At 43.0% G+C, this 14,785-nt stretch overlaps 1 protein-coding gene and 2 pseudogenes across 2 annotated transcripts in view; 1 reads left to right on the top strand and 2 right to left on the bottom strand.

The window, feature by feature from the left end:
• Nucleotides 1–14,785, bottom strand: part of LOC148376879 (uncharacterized) — a 44,094-nt pseudogene that overhangs the window by 8,747 nt on the left and 20,562 nt on the right. Inside the window, exon 4 of the transcript XR_015852730.1 lies at nucleotides 11,519–11,791. The product of XR_015852730.1 is annotated as an uncharacterized LOC148376879 (transcript). The remainder of the gene's footprint in view (nucleotides 1–11,518; nucleotides 11,792–14,785) is intronic.
• LOC148376882 (U2 spliceosomal RNA) lies at nucleotides 6,286–6,466 on the top strand (annotated as a pseudogene).
• Nucleotides 10,245–11,459, bottom strand: LOC148376881 (uncharacterized). The gene has a single exon (XM_088352122.1). It carries the CDS (start codon nucleotides 11,454–11,456, stop codon nucleotides 10,245–10,247), a length of 1,212 nt encoding a protein of 403 aa, XP_088208248.1. The 5' UTR covers nucleotides 11,457–11,459.

The following is a 14,785-nucleotide window of genomic DNA, read 5'->3' as shown; positions in this document are numbered from 1 at the left end:
ATGTTGATCCATATATAAGGCGCACCGGATTATAAGGCGCATAGTCAGCTTTAAAAAAAAAAAACAGATTCTATGTGCGCCTTATAGTGCGGAAAATACGATAGTTTGATACTTGGTTTTGTAGTATTTGTGTAGAAGTATTTTTGTTCTAGATACACAAGGGGCAATGGGGACAAAGTTGGCATTCTAAAACATTTTTGTTATTAGCGGTATTTTTTTTTTATTCAGTCAAAGTCAGCTTTATTGTCAATTCTGCAGCAAAAACAGAATTGAAATTGTGTTTCTCTCAGCCCTCCGTTTCTAGAAAATTAAAAAAAACACACTATACTTGTACAAACATATAGACTGATAAATTGATAGTGCACACGTTCTATTTTAAGAATTTTCGTTTGGCTGGCCGGATGATACCGCCTGACGGGTTGCATGTAGCCAGCGGGCTGTAGTTTGCCCACCTCCTGGTGTAAATGAAAGTATGCCATTTTTTCAGCACGCCCGTAAAACCTTTTCTGTACTCAAAAGCCTAGAATAGTTTTGTTTTGAATTCTAGATGACATAAAAATTGCACTTCGACGGTTTCATCGTGTGACCGGGATGTTGATTCAAACACGGAAATGAAGAACATGATTAATCATGATAAGTACAGTGGGACCTCGCTACTTCACTGTTCGACATTCGCGGATTCAGAGCTTCGCCGTCTGTGATGCTTCCGCTTCACCGCCCCCTAAGACCCACAGGTCCCCCCCTACCCCTTTCCCCCGCCGCCGCCCGTCCGTCTAGCGCCATGTAGAGCCATCGCGGCCCGAGCGGGAGACGCCGGGGGGCGCCGGTGTTGTGCCCAAATCCGACTCCCGTACAAAATCCTCCCCCCTCGCGTGAACGCGCATTCTGCTGCGCTTTCGACAGGCCGGCCTCCGCACGGAGCGCCCGACCCGCTCCGCTTGCCGCGGTGTCGTGCGTATCGCGCTCGAAAGTACCTGCGCCGCGGATTAGGGGCTCGCTCGCGACCGTAATAAGGATAAGTAGTGCAGATAATGAGATGACATATTTTTTTTTTTCCTTTTCGAATGGGCGTCGCTACTTCGCAGATTTTCACTTTTAGCGGGTGGTTTTGCTCCCCATTAACCGGGTCTAAAAAATACTTAGAAGGGAAAAAAAAGTTTTTTTTGAAGGTGCACCGCGACTTCGCGGATTTTCACGTATCGCGGGGGTTTTGGTCCCCATTAACCGCGATAACCGAGGTCTTACTGTATTAAGTGCTGATGCATTGCAACTGGGTAGCCAAAATGGCTGCTCATCCTGCTCGGCTCGCGTTGTTTAACGGTTCACCTCTGAATTGTATCTTACATGCAACGAGAGAAAATCTATTTTCAAAAAGGTATTATATGAAAGTTGGCAAAGTATATAAATAATAAATGACCGACCTGCTCTGTTCAACACAACTCGTAGCTCCTTGCTAATGCTAACTTGGTTTAGCCGTCGATCTTTGTCATCCTGAAGCTCCTCTTTCCTCCTTTCCATTTCTCGCACATTTTAGACACTTTTGAACCTTTACGGGGTTGGATGCAGTTGGATGGAGTTAGATTCTTCACAAAACTGGAGCTAAACGCCACGAAGCCGCAGATAACGACAGCAGTGACGTGTAGTTCCTCTCTTCTTCTCGGATGGCATCCATCTCTTAGGTGCTCTATCGCCCCCTAGCATCATACCATCTCACAGTTCCACTCTGCTGTGTTGTTGGCGAACTAAAGGAGTTAATGAGCCGATTCCCTTCAAAATGCTCTCTCATTTCGCTCTCGCCCGCCTCTCTCTCTTTTGCAGGCGCTCATAACTACAGTAAGACCTCGGTTAACGCGGTTAATGGGGACCAAAACCACCCGCGATAAGTGAAAATCCGCGAAGTAGCGGCGCACCTTCAATTTTTTTTTTGAAATTATAATTTTTTTAGACCCGTTAATGGGGAACAAAACCACCCGCGAAAAGTGAAAATCTGTGAAGTAGCGACGCCCCTTCAAAAAAACAAAAAAAAAAACAAAAATCATCTCATCTCATTATCTGCAACGTTTATCATTTTTAGTGTGACGCCACGTCCGCCGAACTCGCTCCGTCGCGCAGCCCGGGAGTGACCTTGTGTGGTGCAATAATAGCGGCCGTGCAGCCATGTAAGGCGCTAACCTGCTTATTGGAGGCATTAGGGGTTCAGCGTCTTGCCCAAGGACACTTCGACATGTAACACGGAGGAGCCGGGATTCGAACTGCGATCTCTTGATCCCAAGACGAGCCCTCTACCTCAACGGAAAAGTATTCTGAAATGCGTCCACTAGACAGCGCTCTCAATGATTGCTTGAAATGTCCTTATCAGTTGTTAGAAAATGTCTTGTTAAACAACATTCACACAAATAAATACACCCAAAACCTTTTTTTTTGTTTATGGCTGCTGTGGATCTCTTCTTGGCTCTTGGGATCACTGATAGACCAGCATTTTCGGAACAAAGGCTCCAGACCGGAATATAGGGCGAAATAAAATCTGAAAGATATGAGAGAAAAAGTCCATGCATGATTTTGTATACTACCAACAGAACCTTAAAATCACATCTTAAGCTAAAAGAAAATTATTCTAAACCTCATGTTTTTAGGTCATGATTTAAGCCGTAGGGGCGCTACTGAATCCAGGACACTAGCCAGGGTAGCATTAAACTCATTCATGGGTGAGTCAATAGAGCCTGAACGAAGATCAGAGAGCTCAGAAACTATGCCAGTGCAAATATTGCGGCCGCTAAATCCTTTAGTTTCCTTAATGAAATGAAATGATCTGCATTTATATAGCGCTTTGGGGCGGCAGTAAAGTAAAGTAAAGTGACTTATAGTGACTTGAAAAGCGCTATATAAATGCAGATCATTTCATTTCAAGTCAAGACTTCCCAAAGCGCTTTACAGTGTGCTTCACATTTCCCAATAGCGGCCGTGCAGCCATGTAAGGCGCTTACCTACATATCGGGGGTATTAGGGGGTTCAGTGTCTTACCCAAGGACACTTCGACATGTAACATGGAGGAGCCGGGATTCGAACTGCGATCTCTTGATCCCAAGGCGAGCGCTCTACCTCCTGAGCCACTGCCGCCACACAACATTTAGCCAGCACAGAAATAACGATAGTACACGGTAACTCCGTCATGTATGAGGTTGAAACTCCTTGAGTCAGAACCAAGTCTAGCGTGTTTCCATCTTTATGAGTCGGCAAATCAATCAGTTGATTAAAACCAAATGTATCAATTAGAGACCGAAACGCAACAGTAAGTGAACTGAGTGTGGAGTTCATATGAATGTTAAAGTCCCGCATTATTATTATTTTATCTGCATAGGTTACTAGATCAGACAACAGTTCAGAGAATTCATCTAAGAAAACCAAGTATGGTCCTGGTGCGCGATAAAAAGTTACTACATATATTGACATTTAAGAGGACCGCATGACAAGAGCCTCAAATGCCTTATAATTATTAGAGGCACGGGGAGTAAATTTGAGTATTTTTTTCAGAAATGAGCGCAACACCGCCACCCTTCTTCAAAGAGGGTGTTACATGACAGCTCATGTAGACAGGAGAAGCCTCATTTAACGATAAGAAACTCATCCGGTCTCACCCAAGTTTCAAACAGACCAATCAGGTTAAGTTTGTGATCACGAATAATACAGGGTGATCCAAAAATATGCGTACCCACATTTTATTCGATAAAAAATTCATTTTTTTAACGAATGTCTTTCCTGTTGCAGGACTTGAAGGGTGAACCTATGGATGATCATCAGGGTTATTGAAAGTAATTGAAAGTAATCAAGTTAAAGTAACCCTACCCAACCCTGATGATCATTTGCAGCTATAGTTGCCCTGACAACATAACAACATTTAACATTTATTATACTGAAATCTGACTCAGAAGATACTTCCCGTGTCTTGTGTAATCCCTTAAATTTGGAGCATGTCCAGAAGCCGGAGAAGTTATTGAGTATAGTACACATATAGAGTATAGTACACATATTAATTTATTTTGCCGAATCAAAGAGTTAAACAAATCAGGTGTCTGCCTGTGCCAATTTTACAATCGTGTGCAGGAGACGACAAGGGTTTCCAGGGTTGCCCACTTTTATGACACATGGCGATGAAATGTTCACGCGTCCTGACCAAGTCGCTGGCTGATTGGTCCGCACTCGTCGACGTAAATTTCCCAATAGTCCTTTGAAGCTTGGGAGAAGGGTGATAGGTCATCGCACTCCTAACAGAATGGGGCACGACACACACATTCTAAACCCCCAGGTGAGGCATTGTTATCTGCACAGACTGAAACCAAAGAAAACATTCCAAAGCACAGGCGTTTTTACGACATCCTTCTAAAAAGTTGCACTCAAGGCTGAGGTCAAACTTAAAACAAGTATTTTGAATATAAGTGGAATAAAACAGCGAATAAACTGGTATATAACTTCAATTCACAATTAGAAATGTCTTTATTGTGATTGATAAAAACACGGAGAACATTGAATGAATGAATGAAAACTTTATTTCGAACATTAAAATAAAAACAGGACAAAAACAATGAGTCAACAACAAAATAATGGCACATAACATGTTCGAAAAAGGGTAGTCAGAAGCAGATGCTTATTTTTCCTACCCCTTTATCTTCCCTATGAAATACATTTTACAAATCCTCCTTTCCTCTTGTGTCTAATTTAACAAAATCTCATGGATACACTTATTACATAGGTCAGATATCCAAAATTATAATAATTACAATATTCACATATTTTATACACTAATCTTCGTAATACCCATCCAATTGTTTACATTGTTTACAAAGAGATTAGAAGTGGCACTCCAGGAGAGACACGTAATAAAGACTTACAAGAGAAAAAGAAGATAAATAAAATGTCAAGATATAGGGGCAGCATAAAAACAAGAGAAACTTAGAAATAACTTTAGAAGAGAAATCCACAGTTGAAAATAATAAATGTATAGATACGATAAAAGAATATTTCAATGTACAGCGCCTAAATGTGAGACAAAATCGTGAAGCGGAACCAAATTCGTTCCCCATTTTGTGAAAAGTAAGCGTTTCGAAAATATTGTCCCTCTGTTCTCTCAGTTTAACCAACAAACACGCGAATGTCCACCTAAATGACTAACAAGGACGAACAAAGTGAACCTGTGTGCCATTAAGCATGACAGTTTTAATACATTTGCTCTGTGGTGGGCTCGGAGGTTGGTGAAAGGAGACACTGGAGAACAGACAACATTATGAAGATCAAAGAGCACACCGGGCAGGCCCAGGATAAAGTTGTGGAAAAGTTCAAAGCAGGAATGGGATACAGAAAGATTTTGCAACATTTACACATCTCCCGGAGCACTCTGCAAGCAATAATATCAAAATGGAGAGAGCATAAAACGACCTAAGATCTGGCTGTCCGTCTAAACCAGGGTTCGGGGAACTTGCGGCTTACGAGCCATAGATGTTGTTTTTCATGAGAACATATGGCTACGAGATGAAACAGACCTTTAGCTATTACTTAAAATGTTGTCACTTATGAAGGCGTTTGTCACTCGTGAGAAACCGAGACGGTCCCGGCTGCTTAATGGGTTCAGTCCAGTATATATAGGACGCAATTTCAACAACAGTTTACCGTCCAGGTGTCACACTGTTGTAGAAAATGCAGGTTCGAGAATTGATTAATTCTTCTCGCATGCGTTCAAGAAATGCACGGATGCCGGCGTCGTGAGAGGGATGTTCTTTATTGCATCATCCCAAAGAAATCAAAGAACTTTAGACATAACAAAGCTTTTATAGCTTCAAGTGAGTAAAACCCGAGAGGCGGCCCGGTCCTGCGTGAGGACTTACGTATCATCTTCGGAATTGTTTATCTCTTAAGGAAGGTGTTGTCGTATCCTTATTTGGAAATGTTTTCGCCTCAGTTTGCTCAGAGAGTCCTGGCAGGTCCCATGCTCTTTTAAGGAAACTTAATTGTCTGCCAAGAACTTTCCCGAAATGATGTCAACATGACTTTTCTCCACCACAACACCGACAGACCCGGTTTTGGCTGTAAATTGCTAATTAAGCCTTTGTACGGAAAGCTCAATAAACAATCTATGATAAAAAGCCACATCACAAACTTTAAACATCCAAAACCGCTAACAAAACACCTAGCAATTTCATTAAGAGAGTGGTAGGAATGTGCAGAGCTATACATACGCAGGGTTGGGTAGGGTTACTTTAACTTGATTACTTTCAATTACTTGATGCCAGGTCCTTAGCTTGGCCTTTTGGCCGGCTGTGATTGTTACCTTATGCTCAGTCAAAATGTACTTTGTGTACTTTCTATGAAGTCACTATCTTTGATTTTTGCATTTCGGAGATGGAATATGAGCTTGCTCTGTCCACTCCATGCATCGGCCCGGTATTGCAGTACCTCCGGGAACGGTGCATTCGCAATGATCGCAGCAAGGCTTTAGGGCTAGGACCTTAGCTTGGCCTTTTGGCTGAGAGTAAGTGTCCCGGCTCCTAGGCTTTGTAGCGTATTATGAACTGACCGATAACGGATAATGGATAATGAATAACGAAGATAGATCAATAACCCTTAAAAACCCCACTTTCAATTACTTTTGATTACTCCAATACCAAATATGCTAATCAAAGACAATAGAAACTAAATATGAATAAAATGATGACTCACAAGACGTGGCAAGCTTTCTCTCCTGGCTTTGATCTCTTTGATCTCCGGCAAAACTAACATAAAATCCGTTTCTCTGCATCGTACTTACAGTGTTATTGTTACAGTGTTATTGTTCTGTTTACCTGACTTGTTTACCTGATTGCCCATCTTGCACATCTGGTTGGCTGCTCCTCTTGCACTATTTGCGCTACTGTAAAATACTATACAAAGCCATAATTATTTAGTATATTATTAGCACTCAATACTACAACTTAATACAACATTTTATTTATATCTGTACATTCAAGGAAACTGTGCGGGTCAGATGTATCGACATTTTGTTCTGTATACACGTGTACTAGAATGACAATAAAGTAGATCTGAATCTGAAAAAAAGAATCTAAAAAAAGCGACAGAAACAAAATGAAAATAAATCCAAACAGCTTGCCGACATCATTTTTGCCGTTCCATGTATTCCGTTACTCCCCAAGCCTGCACAAATTTCAGTCATTTTATTCGTTGGCCGATTACTTTTATATGTAAATGCAAGAAATGAAACTGTATCAAACAAAGTGACGGATGCTATTTTCCCCGGCACACGTGTGATCCTGAGCTCTGGCTTGACTTGAGAATATTAAACCGCCATCTGAGCAGGAAAAGGGTTTCTCATCGGTATGGTGTGTCTTTCTAAGTGTTCCTTCCGGTTGAATTTCTCATCAAAAATTGAACAGGAATAAGGCTTCGGAGTGGATTTTTACGTGATTTTTTTACGCTTTCTTTACGGCTGAACCTTTGACCACAAACTTCAAGATGGCTGCACGCGCGAGTGCAGCGGCTTCACGTGTCTCTCCAGTCAATCTTTTTACTTTTAGTGTTCTTTTATCACTCATCTTTTCTTTGATAAATACTTGCTCGGCAAAAATCACCTTAAGTCGCTAGGAACTTATTAACCTGGGTCTAAGATTAGACTTCGACTCATTTCACCACTACAACACCAACAACAACATCCCAAAGGACATACGAAGACCACCGGGATCTCCCTGGGTGATCTGCCCACCCGACAAGCGACGGAGAAGGCGGAAGGAACGTAAGCAAAAACGAGGCTCTCGGGGAGGCCTAGCGGAGAAGCTAAGAAGGCGACCACACCAACAAGCGATTCCGAGTATTTTCCTGACCAATGCCAGATCCATCGTTCACAAAATCAGTGAACTTGAGCTGCGGATAGCTACCAACAGCTTCGTACGGAACTGCAGTATTTTTGTGATCACGGAGTCTTGGCTTGACTCGCGGATCCCAGACGCTGCAGTCCAGCTAGCAGGACACACTCTACACCGAAACGACCGCAACAAAGACTCCGGTAAAAAAAGAGGTTATTGCTGGCGACTTTAATAAGGCATGTTTAAGGACTGTACTTCCAAAATTCTTTCAACATGTGAACTGTGCAACAAGGGGAGAAAAAAACTTTGGACCGCGTATACAGCAACATCAAAAACGCATATAAAGCTCCCCTCCTCCCCCACCTAGTCAATTCCGATCACCTATGCCTGTCCCTCACCCCCTCGTACACCCTCATCCGGAGAAAAACAATGCCTGTAACATGGACAACACAAACGTGGCCTGAGGGAGCCCTCTCACAGCTGCAGGACTGTTTTCATCAAACTTGCTGGGAGGTATTTGAACACCATGACCTCCAGAAATTCACTGAAACTGTTTTATCCTACATTCGATACTGCACGGATGAAGTCACAGTAAAAAAAAAAAATCAAGGTATACCCAAACCAAAAACTCTGGATGTCCAGCAGGGTGCGCACCCTACTCAAACATCGCAACAGCGCCTTCAGGTCTGGAGACAAAGCTCTTTACAGTGTGGCCTGACCTGAAGAGACGCATTAGGAAAGCAAAGGCAGCCTACGCGAGGAGGATCGAGCACCTCTTCGCTGGAAATGACCCGAGGAGGATGTGGCAGGGTCTTCAACACATCACTAACTTCAGAGGCCACAACCTGGCAACTGTTGAGGCTGATGCTTCACTAGCTGCGGACCTTAATCAGTTCTTTGCTCGCTTTGAAGCTGAAAGGCCACAAACAGCCACATCACACCCACTAACAACCAGCAGCAACACACTCACATTTCAGGAGCAAGAAGTTAGGCGTGTGCTGAAAACCATAAACCCCAGGAAGGCAGCTGGCCCGGATGGAGTACCAGGGAGGGTACTCAGGGACTGTTCCGATCCGCTGGCTGGGGTCTTCACCACCATCTTCAACTGGTCCCTGTCACAGGCGACCATCCCACCTTTCCTCAAAACCTCCACCATCATTCCCATCCCCAAAAAGTCAGTAGTGGAAAGCCTCAACGACTACAGGCCTTCTACACCTCCGACTGCTCACCGACACACCCCACAAACACAATCATTAAGTTCGCCGACGATACCACCTTGATCGGCCTCATCTCTGAAGGGGACGAGGCGGCGTACAGGGATGAGGTGGAGTCACTGTCAACGTGGTGCTTGGAAAACCACCTCACACTGAACACCACAAAAACAAAAGAACTGATACTGGACTTCAGAAGGAATGGCAGGAATCCAGCACCTCTCATCATAAAAGGAGACTGTGTAGAGAGAGCCCACTCCTTCAATTTTCTGGGTGTGCACATCTCCGACGACCTCTCCAGGTCTGCAAACACCAGAGCGGTGGTAGGGAAGGCCCAGCAGCGACTGCATTTCCTGAGAGTGCTCAGGAAAAATAATCTAAAACAGTAGCTGCGGGTGTCTTTATACAAAGCCACAGTGGAGAGCATTCTAACGTACTGCATTATGGTGTGGTATGCTGGGTGCACAGCAGCAGACAGAAAAACGCTCCAGAGGGTCATCAAAACAGCCCAGAAAATCGTCGGTTGCTCTCTGCCCAGTCTGGAGATGATTGCCTGCTCTCGCTACCTCAGCAGAGCAGAAAACATCATCAAGGACTTTTCTCACCCCGGCCACCACCTCTTTGACCTGCTGCCTTTTGGCAAGCGCTACAGGTCACACAAAACAAAAACAAACAGACTCAGAGACAGTTTCTTCCCCAGAGCCATTACCACCCTGAACTGACACCGCACAAAAAACTGAAAAACTCTTGCAAAAACACTACCTCATACGAACGTAAAATGGTACTCATGACTATGTTCTTGCACATGTTGACTGCACTTTGTTTACTGCTCACCTTGCACAATGTTGACCGTTTTCTTTTTTTTTGCACTATGATGACTATGTTTGCACCAAATGCATATGTTGACTATTTTTTGCACTATGATGACAATTTTTGCACCAATTGCAAAAACCCTTATGATACCAACTGTATTACGATACCAACTGTATGTAACATCCTACATGCCGACATTTCTTGTGTAAATATCGTGTAAATTATAACTATAACCTTATCTTCTCTATTCCTTTATCTTCTTGGCTTTATTACCTCACTGTGAATGTGTGAAACTGGAGTGTCGTGCCCAATTTCGTTGTCACAATATGTTAACCCATTTTGTAACAGTGACAATAAAGGTATATTCTATTCTATTTTATTCAAAAGGTTTCTCGGCTGTGTGGATGCTTGTGTGTCTTTTTAAGCTTACTTTGTGCTTAAATCTTTGGCCACAAATTGAACAGGAAAAAGGTTTATCACCAGTGTGGGTTCTTGTGTGTGAGTTTAGGTTTGCCTTGTGTCTGAAATTTTCACCACAGATTGAGCAGGAAAAAGGCTTCTCGCCAGTGTGGATTCTGGTGTGGACTTCTAAAGCATGCTTTCGGCTGAATTTTTGATCGCAAAGTGAGCAGGAAAAAGGCTTCTCACCAGTGTGGGTTCTCATGTGACGAGTTAGGTTTGATTTATGGCTGTATTTTTGGCCACAAACTTTGCAGGAAAAGGGCTTCTCATTAATATGGATTCTTGTGTGTCCTTTTAAGTGTCCTTTCTGGCTGAATCTTTGACCGCAAACTGAGCAGGAAAAAGGCTTCTCCCCAGTGTGGATTCTTATGTGTGAGTTTAGGTTTGTTTTCTGGCTGAATTTTTCATCACAGATTGAACAAGAAAAATGCTTCTCACCAGTGTGGGTTCTTGTGTGTGAGTTTAGGTTTGCCTTGTGTCTGAAATTTTCACCACAGATTAAACAGGAAAAAGGCTTCTCGCCAGTGTGGATTCTAGTGTGGGCTTCTAAGGCATGCTTTCGGCTGAATCTTTTATCGCAAAGTAAGCAGGAAAAAGGCTTCTCCCCAGTGTGGATTCTTGTGTGCGAGTTTAGGTTTACCTTCTGGCTGAATTTTTCATCACAAAATGAACATGAAAAATGCTTCTCGCCAGTGTGAATTCTTGTGTGCGAGTTTAGGTTTGATTTTTCTCTGAATTTTTTACCACAAACTTTGCAGGAAAAAGGCTTCTCGCCAGTGTGGACTCTTGTGTGGATTTTTAAAGTTCCTTTAAGCCTGAATTGCTGACCACAAATTGAGCAGGAAAAAGGCTTCTCGCCAGTGTGGATTCCGGTGTGGATTTTTAAAGTTCCTTTGTGCCAGAATTTCTGACCACAAATTGAGCAGGAGACAGACTTCTCGCCAGTGTGGACTCCTGTGTGGATTTTTAAGGTCCCTTTGTGCCTGAATTTCTGACCACAAATTGAACAGGAAAAAGGCTTCTCGCCAGTGTGGATTCTGGTGTGGTCTTTTAAGACATGCTTTCGGCTGAATCTTTTACCGCAAACTGAGCAGGAAAAAGGCTGCTCACCAGTGTGAACGACCATATGTAACTTTAAACGATACTTGAATTGAAACGTTTCCCCACACTGAGAACACTTGTTATCACCTTCTGACTGTTCGTCGCCATCAGTGTGTGCAGAGTCGGACGTGTCCTCATCATCACTTTTCACGTGTTGATGGGAGCCGCTGCTTGGAGGCTCCTGCCAGTTTTCTTCATGTTTTACCTGACTCCCAGGAGTTAAACAGATCTCGGTCACCGGCAACTCTGTGAAAAGTCCCTCCTCTTTAACACAAACGGGCTCCACATCCTCCTCCTCCTTTTTAATGTCAGGAAACTCTGGTTCCTGCCGGACAGGAGGCAGGAATTCTTCACCGACATCTGTGGGACACAAGACAATACTGAAACTGATAAATGACAAAAAGGGTAAATATATAATATAGACTGCATTCATGTAATAATTCTAACCAATGGAGACAGAAACGACACAGAACCTCAATTAAAACGTGTACAATGTGTCCCTGCCACCCACACTGGACCCCCACCAGTTTACCTACAGGGCAAACCACTCCACTGAAGACGCCATAAACACCACTCTTCACACCACGCTGAGCCACCTGGACCACCGGGGGAGCTACGTCGGAATGCTATTTCTGGACTTCAGCTCAGCCTTCAATACCATTATCCCGGAGATCCTGGTGGAGAAACACTCTCACCTAGGACTCTCTTCCTCCATCTGCCATTAGATAATGGACTTCCTCTCAAACCGCCCACAGTCCGTGAAACTCTGCAACCGCGTCTCTCCAGCCCTAACACTGGGCACTGGCTCCCCCCAAGGATGGGTACTGAGCCCCTTACTTTTAACCCTCTACACCTCCGACTGCTCACCGATAGGGTGGTCCTTAATGGGGGTCGAAAATTTTTTTTTTGAAATATTGGGCTCTGACCCCCCGCATATGTTCTTATATCGATAAAAACACACTGTGTGCAATTTTGAACAATTTGGATAATATTTAGAGGTAGCTCAACGACTTTGAAATTTCCCAAAATGGTAAAATTTTGGCAATTTTCGAGAAAAAACGGAAATCTTAACCCTATGTGTACGGCGTTTTAGAACATCCAATTTCAGTCCATTGCTTATAATTGTAACACAAGAAAAGTTACAAGTAACTTTGTACACTAGGTCTGATATAATGTGCGAAAAATCCTTATTTTTCATACCAAAATTTCAGAGGCCTTGAGCGACCTCTAAATATCCTTTGATTTTGATGAAACTTTGCCTAATTACGTTTTGTATATATTGGAACATATTCAAGGGGTCAGAGCATGAAATTTTAAAAGTCGAAAAATAAGGACCACCCTACTCACCGACACACTTCACAAACACAATTATTAATTACGCCGACGTTACTACCATGGTCGGCCTCATCTCCTTAGGGGACGAGGATGGGACACTGATTACGTGGTGTTCAAAAAACCACCTCATACTGAAATTACAAAAACAAAAGAACTCATACTGGACTTCAGGAGGAAAAGACAGAAACCCAACACCACTCATTCTAAAGGGAGACTGTGTAGAGAGTCCACTATCTCAATTTCCTGGGTGTGCACATCTCCGATGGCCTCTCCTGGTCTGCAAACACCAGAACGGTGGTAGGGAAGGCCCAGCAGCGACTGCATTTCCTGAGAGTGCTCAGGAAAAATCATCTAAAACAGCAGCTGCAGGTGTCTTTTTACAAAGCCACAGTGGAGAGCATTCTAACGTACTGTATTACGGTGTGGTATGCTGGGTGCACAGCAGCAGACAGGAAAACACTTCAGATGGTCATCAACACAGCCCAGAGAATCGTTGGTTGCTCTCTGCCCAGTCTGGAGGATATTGCCCGCTCTCGTTTTCTGCTCTGCTGAGGTAGCATCACAGAGGACTCTTCTCACCCCGGCCACCACCTCTTGGACCTTCTGCCTTTCGGCAGACGCTACAGGTCACACAAAACGAAAACAAACAGACTCGTAGACAGTTTCTTCCCCAGAGCCATCACCGCCCTAAATACACAGTGCACAAAAAAACAAACTCTTGCAAATACACCTCAAACAGATGTACAATTGTATTCATTCCGATGCTTACTTTGCACAATGTTGCCTATTTTGCACGACTGCATATTGCACTCATACAATCCCAAAACTGGATGTAAAAACCCAATGTAAATAACTTCTGCCTCTACATGCACACACTTTCTTGTGTAAATATTGTGTAATTTATATTACATCTTTTTTTTAATTCTCTCAGTAAAGTGTGAAACTGGAGTACAACGTCCAATTTCGTTGTCACAATATGTTCAACCCATTTTGTAACGATAATAAAAAGCGTATATTCTATTCAATAACATAAATAATAGCAAAAAACACACACATGTTTTTGGACCATGGCCAACCCAATTGCCCAAACATGTTCAGCACCTCGGCACTTCAGTTGGTCATGCTTTCATCCCTCCAGATGAAATGGGACACCAGAAGGGGTAGGTAATAAAAGCATTTGCTTCTTACTACCCCTTTTGGAATATATTATGTGCGTTTTTTTTGTTGAGTTATTGTTTTTGTTCTGTTTTTATTTTAATGTTCGAATAAAGTTTTCATTCATTCATTCAAAGTGCTAAGCTTTGAAGGACTTATTCCAATTCTTCTGTCAGTGATAGACAAAGCACGATGTTATGTACAGTAAAATTTGGACTAGAAGCCGCTACTTCCCCCCCAAGCTTTCAACTTTGCAATTAATATTAAAACTCCTTTTGTGTGCACTCTTTCTTTGTAAATATCTTAAATACTTCAATGTACTGGGAGGGCCTTATAATCAGGTGCGCTCTATAGTCTGAATTTTACGGTAAGTAAAATTGGTCCATATGAGGATCATTTTCCTGCTTTGCCTCCTTTTTTTAAAAAAATCCCTTTTGTCCTCCGTATAATATTATAAGTCTAAAGGGGCTGGAGGAGAGGAAGACCGAAAAAGAACTGGGCAGACAACATTAATGAATGAACTGGAGCCAACTATGCCACGACCAAAGAACAGACCAAAGTCTGTAACCAGTGGAGAAGGCTGTCCAGAGTGTCGTTCTCATTGGTGCCCCAACAACTCATGCGGTTGAGGGATCCGTGAACCTCCGTGTTGCAGTCTTTGTAGAACTGTTCCTGATCTTAACGTGCTGCTGCAGCAGCCTCCCCCCTGTTCCGCGGAGCGAACTAGCGTGTGAGGAGAAAAAAACGAAACAAAATACAAGTTTGAGACCCTGGACGTCTAGAAAGACGTATAAGAGAATTAAAAATGAAAGAAATATGGACCTACCAACAACATCCGAAATTCAAAAATAAAGTACAAATCCT

This window comes from Urocampus carinirostris, chromosome 1 (genome assembly GCF_059441175.1).
Source record: "Urocampus carinirostris isolate Australia breed hairy pipefish chromosome 1, RoL_Ucar_1.0, whole genome shotgun sequence".
Lineage (NCBI taxonomy): Eukaryota > Metazoa > Chordata > Actinopteri > Syngnathiformes > Syngnathidae > Urocampus > Urocampus carinirostris.
The sequence above is the reverse complement of the archived record's forward strand: the minus strand, read 5'-3'. Positions and strand labels throughout refer to the sequence as shown.